Here is a 15,940-nt window from a genome sequence, read left to right on the forward strand (position 1 = left end):
AGATATCCATACAGATGTAGATGTAGATGACATGGTACCTGCCCTGATGTAATTCATGAGGAGAATAATATTAACCAACTTTTATTGGTAAATGTTTTACTCATATATAACATATATACAGAAAAGTGTACAATCATAGTATTGAGATTGGAACACATTTGAACTTCAATCATCTATATAAAACACAGAACATTACCAGAATCCAAGAAGTCCCCCTGTATCCTCTACTATAACTTCTATTCACAAAGTGTTACCAATATCCTGGCTTGTAACATCATAAATTATTTTTGTCTGACTTTGAACTTCATATTGGAGGAAGCATAATATATGTGGCTTATTTCACTTAACATTATATTTGTGAGATTCATTCAAGTTATTCTGTGCCATTGACTTTAATTTATTCTTATTGTGGTACAGTATTCAAATCCTCAATTTACTTATACATTGAATTATTGATTAACATTTTGATTTTTTTTCTGTTAGGGGTTATTGAGAATGGTGTTGCTATGAACCTATTTGCATGTGTCTTTTTCTTTTTGCATGTGTCTTTAGGTTACACACATGTTCATATTTTTGTTGGCTGTAGGTCGGGCTCATAAGATTTGCCTCCATCTGCTTACGTAGATAGTTTCAAAGAATTTTCTAAAGTGTAAGTGGTGGTACTAATTTACACTCCCAGCTGCAGTGTATGAGAATTACACTTCTTCTGCATTATTATCAGCACTTGGCGTATTCTATCATTATACTATTTTAAGACATTTGGGAATGGATAATGCTACCTCATTGTTCTTTTAAATTCCCTGATAACGAAATTGGAGAGTTTCATGATCATTAGATGCTAATGTTGTCTGTTTGTCAAGTGTTTTTTTAAGTATTGCTGTTGCCATCTTACTGTTCGTTTACAACAGTAAGTTGTAAGTAAGGTTTACTTACATTAGTGCCTGCTGTACCTGTCCATTTCTAATAGAAGGGTGTTGAAATTTCCAACTAAGCTATTGGATTCATCCATTTCTTTTTACAATTCTATTAATTTTTGCCTCATATAGTTTGATGCACTGTCGTTAGGCACATACATATTAAGTATTATTATATCTTCTTGGAGAGTTGACATTTTCATCATTGTGTGATGCCCTTCTTTATCCCTTGTTACTTTACTAGCTTCAAAGTCTGCTCTGTCTGAAATTAAGAGATTTATATGGGCTTTCCTGGTGGCGCAGTGGTTGAGAGTCCACCTGCCGATGCAGGGGATGCGGGTTCGTGCCCGGTCCAGGAGGATCCCGTGTGCCGCGGAGCGGCTGGGCCCGTGAGCCATGGCCGCTGAGCCTGCGCGTCCGAAGCCTGTGCTCCCCAGCGGGAGAGGCCACAGCGGTGAGAGGCCCGTGTACCACAAAAAAAAAAAAAAAAAAGAGAGAGTTATGTAATTATACTCTTACTTTCTTTTGATTAGTGTTAGCATTGTGTATTTTTCTCCATTTATTTACTTTTAATCTATATGTAGATTTACATTTAAAGTGGGTTCCTTGTAGACAGTCTATAGTTTGGTCTTATTTTTTGCTCCATTCTGACAATCTCTGTCTTTTAATTGACGTATTGATGTTCCAAGTGATTATTGATATAGCTGCATTAATATCTACCATATTCATTAATATTTTCTATTTGTTGCCCTTGTTCTTTTTTCCTTTTTTTGTCCTCCACTCTTTGTCTGCCGTCTGTAGTTTTAATTGAGCATTTTATATTATTCCATTTTCTCTCCTTCTGAAACATATTGGTTATAATTCTTTTTTTTTTTTAACATCTTCTAGTCATCATCCTGGAGTGTGCAATATACATTTATAGCTAATTCAAGTCCACTTTCAAATAACACTATACCACTTCATGGGTAGTGTGAGTACCTTATAATAACAAAATAAGCTTAACTTTCCCTCCCATCCCTTGTATTACTCTATCATTTTTGTCATTCATTTCACTTATATATATATACACATATGTGTATATATGTATATGCAATACACACATAAGATATATATACTCATAAGATATATATGTAAACATACATAATTTATACATTTTTGGTATTATTATTTTGAATGAACTATTATCAGTTAGGTCAATTAAGAATAAGAAAAATAAAAAGTTTTTATTTTGTCTTCACATACTCCTTCTTTGATGTTCTTTGTTACTTTATATAGATCTGAGTTTCTGACCTATAATATTTTTTCTTCTTTATGAAGATCTTCATTTAATAGTTCTTGCAAGGCAAGTCTACTGATAACAAATTTCCTCAATTTTTGTGTATGAAAGTCTATTTCTCCTTCATTTTTAGGTTAACTTTGTAGGGTACAAAATTCTAGGTTGGTGTTTTTTTCTTTCAACACCATAAATATTTCACTGTAAATATTTCAATGTCTACTTGTTTTGTTTCTGAGGAGAAGCCAGATGTAATTCGTATCTTGCTTCCTTTATAGGTAACGTATTTTATTCCTCTGGCTTCATTCAGGATTTTTTCTTTATTTTTGATTTTCTGTAATTTAAAAATGATATGCCTAGTATCGTTTTTAGGCATTTTTTTCTACTTGGTGTTTTCTGATCTTCCTGGATCTGTGGTTTGATCTTGAACGTTAATTTGGGGGAAATTCTCAGTCATTCTTGCTTCAAATATTTTTTTCTGTTCCTTGTTCTCTTTCTTCTTCTGGTATTCTCATTATGTTTGTGTCACACCCTTTGTGGTTGTCCCTCAATCCTTGGATATTCTATTCTGTTTTTTTTTTAATCAGTCTTTGTTGTTTTTGCTTTTGATTTTTGAGGATGCTATTGATATATCCTCTAGCTCAGAGATTCTTTCCTCAGACCTGTCTACTGATGAACCCATCAGAGGCATTCTTCTTTTCTGTTACAGTGCTTTTTACCTCTAGCATTTCTTTTCCATTCTTTCTTAGGATTTCCATCTCTCCGCTTATATTGTCTATGTTTTTGTATGCTGTCTACTTTATCCATTAGAGCCCTTATCATATTAATCATAGTGGTTTTAAGTTCTTGATCTGATCATTCCAGCATCTTTGTCATGTCTTGTTCTGGTGCTTGCTCTGTCTCTTCAGATTGTGTTTCTTGCCTTTTGGTATAATTTGCACTTTTTTCCTTGACAGCTGGACATGATGTACTGGGTAAAAGGAGCTACTATAAACAGGCCTTTAGTAATGTGATGATGAGGTGTGGGGAAGGGGAAGCATTCCATGGTCCTATAGTTTGGTCTGTCTTTTATGGAGCCTATGCCTTTGGACTGTAAACTTCACAAGAGTTTCTCAGTCTTTTTCTTCCTCACCCCTGGAGTGGGACAAGATGGCTAAAGTGGGCTGGAATTAGGTATTCCCCTTCCCCTAGGTCAGTTAGGCTCAGAAAGTCCCACAGAGAGTTAGGCTCTGGTTAACTAGTTTCCCCTGAGGGCAGAGGAGAGCAGAGTGCTCCACAGTATTTCAAAATGGTTCCGTTTCCCCTCGCACTGTGGGAAGCAAGAGGGGACTTTTCTTTAATATTTACTGTAGGAACCTGATTGAGCCCCTGGAGGTAAATCTCAAAATATGATGAGGACTCTTTTTATGACTGGGTCCCTCTGGAGTTTTTAACTCCCAGACTTTTCCACACACTTACTCTGTAGCCATTTGTCAGTGGAAGTTCAGTTTTTCTTACCTTAGCACTGATTTCCATACTTGTTTCAACTCTCAAGTTTCTGCTCTGAGCTGTAACTCCCTGTATTCCCTGTCTTTCCAATCTTGTGGGTAGCAGTTTGCTTCCTTCTCTGATGGGTCCAAGAAGAGTTGTTGATTGTTCAGTCTGTTTTTATTATTGTTAGAGTTTGACTTGTTGTTAGGAGGGAGTAGTGACTTCCAACCTCCATATATGCAGAACTGGAAACCAGAAGTCCTACAGATTTCTTCATATATTCTGGATATGAGTCACTTATTAGATTTCAATGATGCTAACTGATGTTTTTTAATAAAGAAAGAGATAGTAAAATGAATAACTTTTGAGGAAAAATTTATACAATAATATATCTTTATTTTTATTTGAAAAAAATTACCAGTTCTTATATTAAGTGAGAAAACTTGTTAAGACATTGAAAGTTCAATATGAGACAAATATGGTTGATGTCCTCTAATTTATTCTTAACAAAAAAAATTTTTAAGTGTGTTAGGTGATTAAAGATTAAAAAGATTATTTCTGGAAGAAGTGGCATTTGAAGTGTACTATATTGTATGGCTTTTTTTTTTTTTTTTTTTTTTGTGGTACGCGGGCCTCTCACTGTTGTGGCCTCTCCTGTTGCGGAGCACAGGCTCCGGACGCGCAGGCCCAGCCACTCCGCGGCATGTGGGATCCTCCCGGACCGGGGCACGAACCCGTGTCCCCTGCATCGGCAGGCGGACTCTCAACCACTGCGCCACCAGGGAAGCCCTGTATGGCATTTTTGAATGAAATATGGAAGAATGTGGTCCACACTAAAAAAAAAAGAATGTGGTCCACAGTATCTGGTACTGCAGTTCATCCAGATGTAGGTACCAGTAACCAATTTCACTGCTCCTTCTACCCCAGCCCCCTGTGTAAATGCATTTCTCTTCCTATAATATGGGATAGGCAAGATCCTATCTTAAATATTAGCATTTCTTTTGTATTATCTAGCTAAGATGTAGGTCTCTAGAAGAGATAATCAAATCCACAAGGGAGACACTAGATCCTCTCTCTGCACATAACTCTTTGTAAATGAGCCAGATTGTACTTAGCAATATTCTGTTGTTTCATATACATAATCAATGGTGATATGAAATTATTCAAAAACTGTTTCAATATACTCTAATATAATTTTGAAACAAATTAAATGCAATATTTTTTAAGGAGAAAATGGCTGTAAAAATGTAAGCACATGAAAATTTGGTGCTGTGAATAAACGATGGCCATGAATAGCAGTTGCTCCTAATTTTAACCATTTTCAAGTCTGATAAAAAGATGAGGACAAATATATAATCAGGGGAAAGTAGTTGTTCCTCTGGGCTTTTCAATTTATTTCATTGCTTGAATTTCCAACATGCACATTTATTAATTTTGTCATTAAAAATGACATTTTGGAACAAACGATAATCCTGCTATTCCATATGTATTATCATATGATCAATAAATAGTTTATAGATAACAAGTCATTGTAATAGAGAATAGACACATTCCTGTCTTTCTTTGAGTTTAGGAGGTAAAAATATTTCTCCCTCTTGATTTCAGATAAAATTTCTAGGAACATTATAAACTTTAAAAAATGTATATTTACAGATTTGCAATAAGAGATACACTGTTCATACAATCATGCATTTTATTATGTTGTTGATAAACAATAATCAGTTCAATTAAAATGGTGAACTAAAACTGTTTCATTTTGAAAAAAGCTTAGAGCAATAGGAGGTTCACAGAGCTATTTATAATATGCGTGTATGTATAATTTTACAAAGTGCGTATACATTTTCTTTCACTTTTTTCATTCAGTGTGGATAAAGATTTTCTTATACAAGCATACTTTTTTGAGAGACTCCTTGATTGTCACTTACACTAGAGATAAGGAAACTTTTTCTATTTTCAGTATAGTTGCTGCTGTTCTTTTCCGTTCATGTTCTTTTCTGTTCTATGCAGTTGAACAACCCATTGTTTTTTCTATACCAATATTTCTGATTTAGTCTTGTTGTGGATTATTCTTACTATATTGTACTTGATTTGCTTATCGATGTGACATACAAAATTTGTGCATAGCCTCATTTAAGGGTTAGTTTGATTTAGGATATTCTAAAACACAGGCACCCTTTCTCTGTCTACAGAGAAAAATGTTAACATGCAGCACTGATGTCAGACAAAATAATAGGATTTTACAGCCTTAATTGAGAGGTGGGCTATGAATGATTCCAGTAAGTTTACCATAGAGTTATTGTGCCTCTGCCTTTTAATAGTAAACATTTACACACATTTTACATTTACTATGAAATCATTACTGTGGTCCAGGCCCATGATAAGCACATATCATGGATTATCTCATTTTTCTTCACAACCTCTTTACACTGTAAGAAAATTTTACCCATTTCACCAGACAGAAACTTGAATCTTAGATCGGTTCCTCTCTAGTAAGCAGTGGAGTTATGATGGTGACCTGAGCATTCTCGTTTAAGTCTATTTTCTTCAAATTATATAACATGATTATGATTTTGACTGGAAATATTTTAAATATATATAATGTGTTAATTTTAAGACAATGGACTCTCTAATAGTACTATAGTACTAGTAGTTCTATTTTCCTTTAGGAATGTGATGTGTTTTTGTTTGTTTATTCTTTTTTTGTCCCACTTTTTTTTCATTGTTTTAACTTTTTTCTTTTTTTTTTCCTTGAGATAGTTTATTTTTTTGCTTGAGATAGTTTTTCTTCAACTAATTCTTGCTGAATTAATTTTATAACTCCAATGCATTGTTGTGGCATGATATTATCTTAAGAATGTGTAAGACTCAGAAAATTTGATCAAAAATAACAAAGACTTTTTATTTCCAACTGAATTATCTATACCACTTTATTTTAACCTAAATAAAGTTGAATTTATATTATTGTTTACATAATTACTTCCAAGTCGTCTCTTTGAATTAGGAAGATTATTTATTTTCTTTTACTCTCTGTAAAATTCTCCAACCGTGAAAATAATAGGCATCAGTTTAATGAAACGAAATAGAAACAATATAGGAAAAGTTGAAATGAAAACATGGGCATTTTTTTCCATTTACTATACTTTTAATATCCTTTCTGAATTTTAACAATATATTTAAACACAGTTCACATAAGTGGTCAATTAGAGAAGAGCACATTTGTTACATTTTGAAGACAAATTTGTGCTAAATACATTTTGAAACGTTTTGAATTTACATTCCACAGCTGGCCTAGCCATGTCTTCCATTTCTGTACATTCCACTCCCCTTTTCAATTTCCCAGCCCCTCAAGAACATTAATTTTCCTCATAATATTCAGATAAAACCACAAATCAATGTAACACCTCAAAAAGGACATCATTTTTGTATCCTAAAAACAATGTTCCCTGTTTCAACATCTTCTCACCAACAGATAAGTGAAAAAAAATGTTTTTTCTCATTCTATATGTCATTTATGAAAACACTGAATGCTATCAGTACTGGGTTATTGTCAGTCTTAATCATTTTTTTAGAGTTATTTTTTAAGTTAATTAATCAATTAATTAACATTTATTTATTATTTTTGGCTGCATTGGGTCTTGCTTGCTGCATGCAGGCTTTCTGTAGTTGTGGCGAGCCGGGGCTACTCTTCGTTGCCGTGGCGGGCTTCTCATTGGCGGTGGCTTCTATTGTTGCGGAGCACGGGTTCTAGGCACGCGGGCTTCAGAAATTGTGGCTCGTGGGCTCTAGAGCGCAGGCTCAGTAGTTGTGGCTCATGGGCTTAGCTGCTCCATGGCATGTGGGATCTTCCCGGACCAGGGCTTGAACCTGTGCCCCTGCATTGGCTGGCGGATTCCCAACCACTGCACCACCAGGGAAGCCCTTAATCATTTTTAAGTTTAGCTATTGAATAACTCTTCCTTTGTTACATTATATATGGAGACTCCAAAATCAGATGTTCATCTGTCAGCTGATGAACAAAAGTTCAAGCTCTTTGTGGCACAACTACACAATTCATTTTTTGGTAGAGTTAACATCTCTATAGAACTGTTTGTACGATAAGCTAGTTTTTATTACTTTCTTTTCATTTTTATTCCTTTCACTAGTATTGAACATATAAAATAAGTATTGGCACATTTATTAATGCTGACATGTAAGGTTCTTAAAATATAATACAATTGGAAAAATGGATTTGCATCATTGAATGTGCTAGAGTTTGTGAATTTTTATATTAAATCAGACAATGATCAGTGAAGTCAGCTCTGAATGGTAAAGAACAAAATTAAGTCATCAGTAGGGTATACTATATTTTATTATTGTATGCTGTGAAAGGTAAGGGAATAAAATGATCTATAGCTATAGAGGTAGATAGAGATATTCAAACCTCTAAGTTTATAAGACTGTTATTTACATCTCCTGAATTTATTCTCAAGAACACAGTAACTGAATATAAGGGACTGTCTGTAATGAGATAAAATAATACTATTTATCCTCTTTCAACGGTTAAGTGTTCAGGAGATTGCATACCAATTTCTAAGATCTCTTATGTCAATGAGTATGTGCTTTAAGCCACTTTTATTTAGAAAACTTCCTTAAAAATGACAAACAGTGGAATTTCTTTATATTAATGTGGTGTGTATACATTTGTGTGTGTTGGGGGAAAATAGTTAAGCTACTTGATAGGACAAGATGAAGATTTAAATGATCTTAAATTCTAAATATTTCCTTTGGTACCTTAATCTTCCTTTTACTCATTTGTGATTAATCATTTATATTTAATATTAACCATATACACGTATACATGCACATGCATGTATGTGACACATAGCAACATCAGAAATTATTTTCCTGAACAAAATAAGGGATATTCTGTGTCACCACTGGAGAACAGCAGTAGAGGACTACAAAGTCAGTGTGGTGTTAGAGAAAGAGTAAATCACATTCCCAATTGTTGCTGTGTGCTCATAGCCAATCTCGGTTATTCTAACGGACTCGTTGTTTAGAAAATGTGGTAGAGTTGTCATGATACAATTATGCATTCCCTCCATGCACCTGAGCTAAAGTGTCCATCGCCCTATCTTTGACTATCACCTATAAGTTTTTGATTCCTAAAATAGTAATCCCATCTTCGATGTAACTTCTAAGAAATATATCTACATTGTCACTTCTTCTACTGGATGTTTCCAACTAAGAGTGTTATTCAACTCAGAGTCAAAATAATCAAAACCAGGCTTCCTTACATTCTCTTCACAGTGGAGCTTCTTTGCCTCATATCTTAATGTTATCACTTATGCTAGAAACTTCTGTTGCATTTCCCTCCTCCCATCATGTACATTTTCAATGTTTCATAATCTTGCCTATTCTAATTGTTTTTCAAAATCCATCTTCTTCAGATAAATCATATTGCCACTGCTCCATTCAGACCTTCATCATCTTGATAAAGGCCTTAACATCTTCCTTGGTTTGGTTTTCCCCTCACACTCTCCGCTTCTCTTTGTCTCAATATTAATACCTATGAGCTTATACCAGAACATAATATGTTCCGTGAATACTTCAGTAAACAAATAGGCAATATTCTCTGCACTTGTGGAGCTTGCATTCTAATAAGAGGTGTTGACCATAATCAGGTTAAGTGAGTAAATTATACAGCATGTTAGAAGCTGAAAACCTCTGTGGAAAAGATAGAACAATGTAAGGAGCAAAGGAAATAATGGTTGGAAGAGGGAAATATGGGAAGGTATATTCATTTAAAATAGGTTAGTCCAAGAAGTCCAGAGAGAGAGACATTTGAACAAAAACTTGAAGAAAGTGAACGAGTGAGCTTAGAAATATTTCGAGGAAGAACATTCCAGGTTCGGGAACAGGAAGTCAAAAATCATGAAGCAGGAGGATACCTAGCATGTGTTTGGGGAACAGCAAAGAAGCCAGTGTTCTTGGAGTGGAGTAAATGAGGAAAAGTGGAAGAGAGATGAGTTCAGAGAGGTAACAGGCAGCTGGAAAATAGGGCATCTTTTTAGCCATGGAAAAGGGCTCTGGCTTTTACCCTGAGCTAGATGGGAAGCCATTATGTGGCTGTGAACTGCGAAATAAAATGAGCTGAATGATGTTTTGCAAACCATTCTGGTTGTTGTGAATATCTTTTTAAAACACAAAAATGATTCCAATACTCCTCTGCTTTAAAATGTTTGGTTTTAAAAAAAAATATCCTCAGGATAAATTTCCAGTCTGACATAATTGATTAAATGCCTCCTCATCTCCTGACACCATCCATCCAAGACACCCATGGGAAAAAAATTACTCTTCAATATGTGATTCCATAATTAAGTGCTAAGGTTGGGCCCTGCAAACCATAACTTTATAGAAATGGTGAAGTAATGCAAGTGGGAATCATTAGGGACTACTTTGTGTGGGTGTTTGAACATGACGTTGATCTTGAGGATAGAGAAAACCAATTAGTCCAAAAGGAGAAAGGTGGGATAAGGTGAAGGATGTTGTATAAGCAAAGGCATAGAATTAACAAAGTCCAACTGGACAGCAAGATCGCCTGCGTGCTGGGAGAAGTGGGGCAGATGGAAGCCAAGCAGAAGAGTTTAGACATTGATACCACCATAAAAGAATGGGAAATTATAGATTTTTAAGTAGAAGAATACAATAATAATATCAGTCTTTAGACCGTAGCCCGGTAAATGGTTTTGATTTATTGAGGAAAGATAAACAAACAAAAAATAATTCTCATATGAGTCAAACTTGCTCTCTACCTAAAAGCATGCTCTGTCTTATCTTGGGTAAAATCAGTGAGCTTATATGAAGGATGTTGTTGACCAAAGAGGGCTTCCATTATTTTCTCTGAAGATGGATGACTGGCCAAAGAGAAGGAAATGGAATTGAAGATAAAGGGCATTTGTCATTTGTAGTCTCCTCTGTGCTTAGGTGTACTATTGGTGTGTATCAGATCCTAGACCTTTTAGTGATATTTACTGTCAGATGTATAATATCAGTGTGTGACAACTACATTGAATGGAAAGAACATGGTAAAGTCTGGTATATAAAATAAAGTTGATGTTTTGTTCTTTAGGTAACAGAAACACGGACGGGTCCTCTTGGCTGCAGTAACTATGACAACCTAGATTCTGTCAGTTCTGTTCTGGTTCAGAGTCCTGAGAATAAGATTCAGTTGCAAGGTATGTAGGTGAAATTTCATTAATTCTCTATGAGCCTGCATGACAGTTATCCAGTTGTGATTTCTTTCTTCTCTCTTCCTTCCTTCTTCCTCCCTCCCTCCCTCCCTCCCTCTCTCTCTCTCTTTGTTTGTTTGGTTGTTTCTTTCTTTGTTTCTTTCTTTCAAGCTGTATGTGCAGTACTAGGCTTTTAGAGTTCTCATAAAAGGCTAATCTCCTAATTTTTAACTGATATGAACATTCTAGACCAGATGAAGGGAATGTCAAAATTCACTTTACTTCTTAAATTATCAATAACAATTGAAAATGTATTGTGATAATATTTTTCTTCCATACAGTAATCATTGTCTCAGTAAGTAGCAGTTTTTCCATAGGTCTCCTGAGCTTTGACTTCTTCCTTACAGATTCTGATAAAAATCATAACCATATTTATGCATACTGTGATGTGAACGTTTTGCATTTTAAATATAACCTAATATGATAATTAAGGCTTCATTTCTCTTCTGACAAACAGAAATATACTTAAGAATATATTAACAAAATACTTATACTTGCATTATTTCATTTATAGAGATACATTATGTGATAAAGGTAATTTATCATCTCTTTCTGTTACTGTATTTTGTGAGATAATTCAATAGAGGACTTTTTAAAATAATAATTTTAACAAATACATATTATCCTAACTGGTTATAAGGATGTGTATGTCACTCATTCATACAGGCAGGGAAAGGTTGTGAATCCACATGTTTAAACACGTACTAGTTGAATAAGTTCAGAATGTCTTTGTGATGACAGATCATCTAAATTAAGTTGACTGATCAAAGGGGTAGTTCTGAGTTGTTCTTTCTAGTCTACCTTTTTTAATTGCAGAGGTTAGATCTGTATTTACATTATTCAGTTTTACATAAAAATGCTTAAAAGTTTCAGAAATACGCCATTTTTCCTCAACTTTTCCATCTAAAAAATGTAATGGCATCAGGCTATTTAAATTTACCCTAAGTAATAAATGAATTTCATTCATTTTAAATTGTATAAAAATCACAAAGAAAGCACTTAACATTTTTAAACTTTAAATGCTATCCAATTTATCATTGTCAATTTTAGATTTACAGTTATTGAAATATTTTCTCTAATTTAAATAGAAACCCAATCTATCAATATTACTTGTAATTCTCTACTAGTCACTCCTTTTTAAATGTGTGTATTAACTTTCCATCAGAGTATTAAATTTAATAGAAAAAGACAAAGAATGTTTATATCAAATATGTTTATTTCAATTAATTTATTATTAAATTTTATTTATTAACACTATTGATTCTTATTCTTTGTGAATCACTGTGTTCAGTTTTAAAAATATTATATTATAAACACAAAACTTCATCCTCCAATCTTCTTTGAAGAAAAATTAACACAAGGAATAAATGAATCAATACTCCTTATATAACTACTATTTCTACTCTCCTCAATTTTTGTAAGGCAGAAATCTGCATCTCTTTCACCTTTTTTATCGGCTAGGCCTATATTTTCAGTTGTCTATTGCAACTATATTTGTACCCCAATGAACAAAGATCCTTCCAAACATAACATTAGGAAATCAATATTGAGACCCTCAATTCCCCTTGTACTCTTTCTTAAATTTCATCTGTACTTACAGTACAAGTATCAGGTTGATTCACCTTTCAATCTACCTTTAAAAGTAGCTTTTCTCCACTTTGAAAAAGAATGCAAAGCACTCACAAATTCTGGAATAAACTTACCAATGTACATTTCTTTAAAGGGTATAAAAAACTCTGGGTCACTGTATATGGCAATTGGAAAAACTTGTGTCTCTGAAGAATCTTTTATTGAGGTACCACCAGAGGTCTTTGTGTTATATAGATTAGCTATATAGTTATATAGTTAGTTATATAGTAAGTTGGTTGGTATGGATAGATGGATACAGACATAGATGACATATTGTGTGTGTGTGCGTATATATATATACATACATACATATATATATATATATATATATATATATATATATACACACACACAGAGAGAGAGAAAGAAAGAGAGAGAGAAAGAGAGAGTTAGTGTCTCCTGTTTTGTTTGTAAGCACAAGGTGAAGCATTAGAATCAGTGTTTGACCCATTTGGAGATCTTCTGAATTCACCTCTATTATTGAGAGGAATCTAGAATTATAAGAGTTTTTCAGTATTGACCTTCTTCTTCCAAAACTCTACTCTTGTAGAAGAAGAAGAATTACTCCTGAAGTAGAATTTTATCAGAGCAAAGAAAGCATCAGTAAGAATTATTGAAGCTACAGCATTAGGCAACAAATTCAGAAAGAATTCCATGACTTAACATTGGAATTGACATTCATAAATGAGATGTCAGAGAGATGCATTACACATTAACACACTGATTTTGACTGAAAACAAATGAAATGAAATGTTTTCTGGCAGTGAGTAAGCTGGATTTACCTACTTGTCTGTCTGGCTTTGCCAATTAGGGTACAGAACAGACATTAAAAAAAAAAAAACTGAAATATCCATATCTACAACTCTAAATTGTTAATAAAATATATTTAAAACATATGACAAAAAGTAATTCATAAGAAGTGTGAGCAAATACATATTGAAATTAACGATATTCCAATTTCCTCAACCTCTTATGAATTTAACATATCAAGCAAGGTACATTTGAGTGAAAGGGTAACAGTAGTAATTAAAAGTTATAAAATCTTGGCAGTAACTTTTTAGGAAAATTCCCAGAAAGTGAATGATCCATATGACTAGGTAACAAATACTTTTCCGGATCAGTTAGTTCCTAATGTTTTATTTCATCAAAATTGGCAAAGGATGGCATTATTATCAAATAGAAGATTTAATGTAACTTTTAAAGATGGGACACCATGCAATTATCTTTTGCTTGTAATAAAAATCTGATGATATTGCTTAAAAATATTTTTTCTTTCCTATTGTTTATTGATATGTTGGAACAAATTTTCTCAAAGCTTTACACATATAAAATTTAAAGGAAGGCAAATAATTTATATTGAAATAATTTATATTAATTTATATTTCTAGCAAAAAAAACCCCATAAAGTCTAGCTCTATCAATTCATTTATCAGTATTTTGTACTCTATTGTTTCTGTACCTAAAAAAAAAAAAAAAAAAGGTTTATAGGACAGCCCCCAGTCCCTCTGAGTTGTCTACCAAGGCAGTTCAAGTTTTCTCTCTAGGTATCAGTTATTGTTTACATTAGTGGTCTAGTTATAAAATTATAAAATTTTGAGTGGTCTGTCTGTAGAGCTCTTTTCCAAAAAATCTTTGTTATTTTTAGTGCGGGTTTTACAGAATGTCAGTTTCCTTTCTTTAGAGATAGATAAATACATAGATGATAGATATAGATAGATAGATAGATAGATAAGACAGATAATACAGCAGAAATCCTTGTATGTCTAAAACTGAACTCATCGTTTCTTGCCACCAATCATTCCTCCTCAAATTACTTTTCCAGCCTTCTCTATTTCTGCAAAGGCACTATCATTTTTACAGACTGAGAATTATGACAATTATGAGTTTGTTTATGACATTTTAAATGTAACATAAATTCTTCGAATTTCTTTTTGTTTTGGGAGGTGCTTTTTTATAAAATTAAGGTTGACATAATCAGCGGTTCCATATATCTGGTCCATAGACTTACAGTTACCTGAGATGTTAAAACATGCAGTATTAAAATAAGTATATTTGGACTCCTGAGTCGTATTAACAGAGACTCTGACTTTGTTTTTAACACTGAATGGAAGAATTGTCAGAAGCAATCACTAGATATTTCTCAACTATACAGTAATTTGGTGACCCACGGGACTAATCATTTAAGAATATTTCTAGCTTTATCATTTTATTCCTTCAGGTCATTTGACATATTTCACCTGCCTTACATCAAATAAAGTAGTGTCTAGTAGATTCTAACTCCTCTTCTCCTGTCTCCTAAACTGCCTTTTGATCACCATTTCCTTAGTTTAGATATTTTTTAGTCTTCTGTCTAAACTGATCTTTTTTCTTTATATCTTCTATATCAAAATAATGTACCACTCAGAGTACCTTCATTGTTAAACATCATTTAAATACAAATGAATTAATTCCATATACTTCACCCTGTTATGGGAACCCCAATAACATTACTCTAGATTTATTTTTCTAAGCAACTCACTCATTGCATTCTTATACTGTATATGTATTAAAACAATACTGCTAGTTGCTATTTTAAAAAATATATTCCACAGTTCATTTGTGTGTGATGTTGTTAATGTATTATCCTATGCCACAAAAAAACCTCTCTTAATGTTGAAGCATATCCACGTGTCAAATACTGTTCCAGTCTACCTTTTTTATGGAACAATTAATCATACCTAGTGAAATATCTGTAACCCAACTCTAGTAGTTATTAAGTACTATTGTATAATATTATTACATACTTCTAATATTACATATTATATTACTTCTTTTATTTTTCCTAAGTGTATTGCAAGTACCTTTAGGGCAGGGATATGTTTCGGTCATCTTCATATTTGTACTTTCCCTAGAATGTCTCTTCCAAATGGAAGGCATTCCATAAATGTTATTTATTTGAGGTAAAATTAAAATGAATAATAAAGTAAATATATAAGTGCTAAAAGTACTTTTCCTGACCCACCTATGGGAGAACTAATCTGAAAGAATGAGATAGGTATAATTGTCAAGATAGTTACAAAGTAGAATTTTTTCCTAAATGCTAATTCACGATTTTAGTTGAATTAATCTCATGGATGATGGTTGTATCAAAAAATTGTGTTTTTTGTTTTTGTTAGAAAGGAGACATGTAAAAGTTATAAAAATCAAATTTTGTAGTAAATAGCAATTAGATATTGACTAAGTTTTCCCTTACTTTTATGCTTATTTTATTACATTGAATATTTACCCTTTTGATTAGATTTTTCTCCATAGCAAGAAATGCTAAAATGTAAAACTAGTAGAGATCTCCAAATGTTAATTTTATAGCCTTACTTTCATTTTTTATATTTTCTTAAGAGTTAGCA

The 15,940-nt window shown here is 33.2% G+C and overlaps 1 protein-coding gene across 2 annotated transcripts in view; it reads left to right on the plus strand.

Annotated features, from left to right (window-relative positions):
- BRINP3 (BMP/retinoic acid inducible neural specific 3) overlaps window positions 1–15,940 on the plus strand; it is a gene marked incomplete at both ends in the record, with an annotated part of 415,743 nt that overhangs the window by 253,882 nt on the left and 145,921 nt on the right. For both annotated transcript variants that reach the window (XM_082857555.1, XM_082857556.1), the window contains one exon: window positions 10,769–10,874. In XM_082857555.1, coding sequence (XP_082713681.1) covers window positions 10,769–10,874 — 106 coding nt within the window. The remainder of the gene's footprint in view (window positions 1–10,768; window positions 10,875–15,940) is intronic.

Source organism: Leucopleurus acutus (assembly GCF_964270905.1).
Source record: "Leucopleurus acutus genome assembly, chromosome: 2".
NCBI lineage: Eukaryota > Metazoa > Chordata > Mammalia > Artiodactyla > Delphinidae > Leucopleurus > Leucopleurus acutus.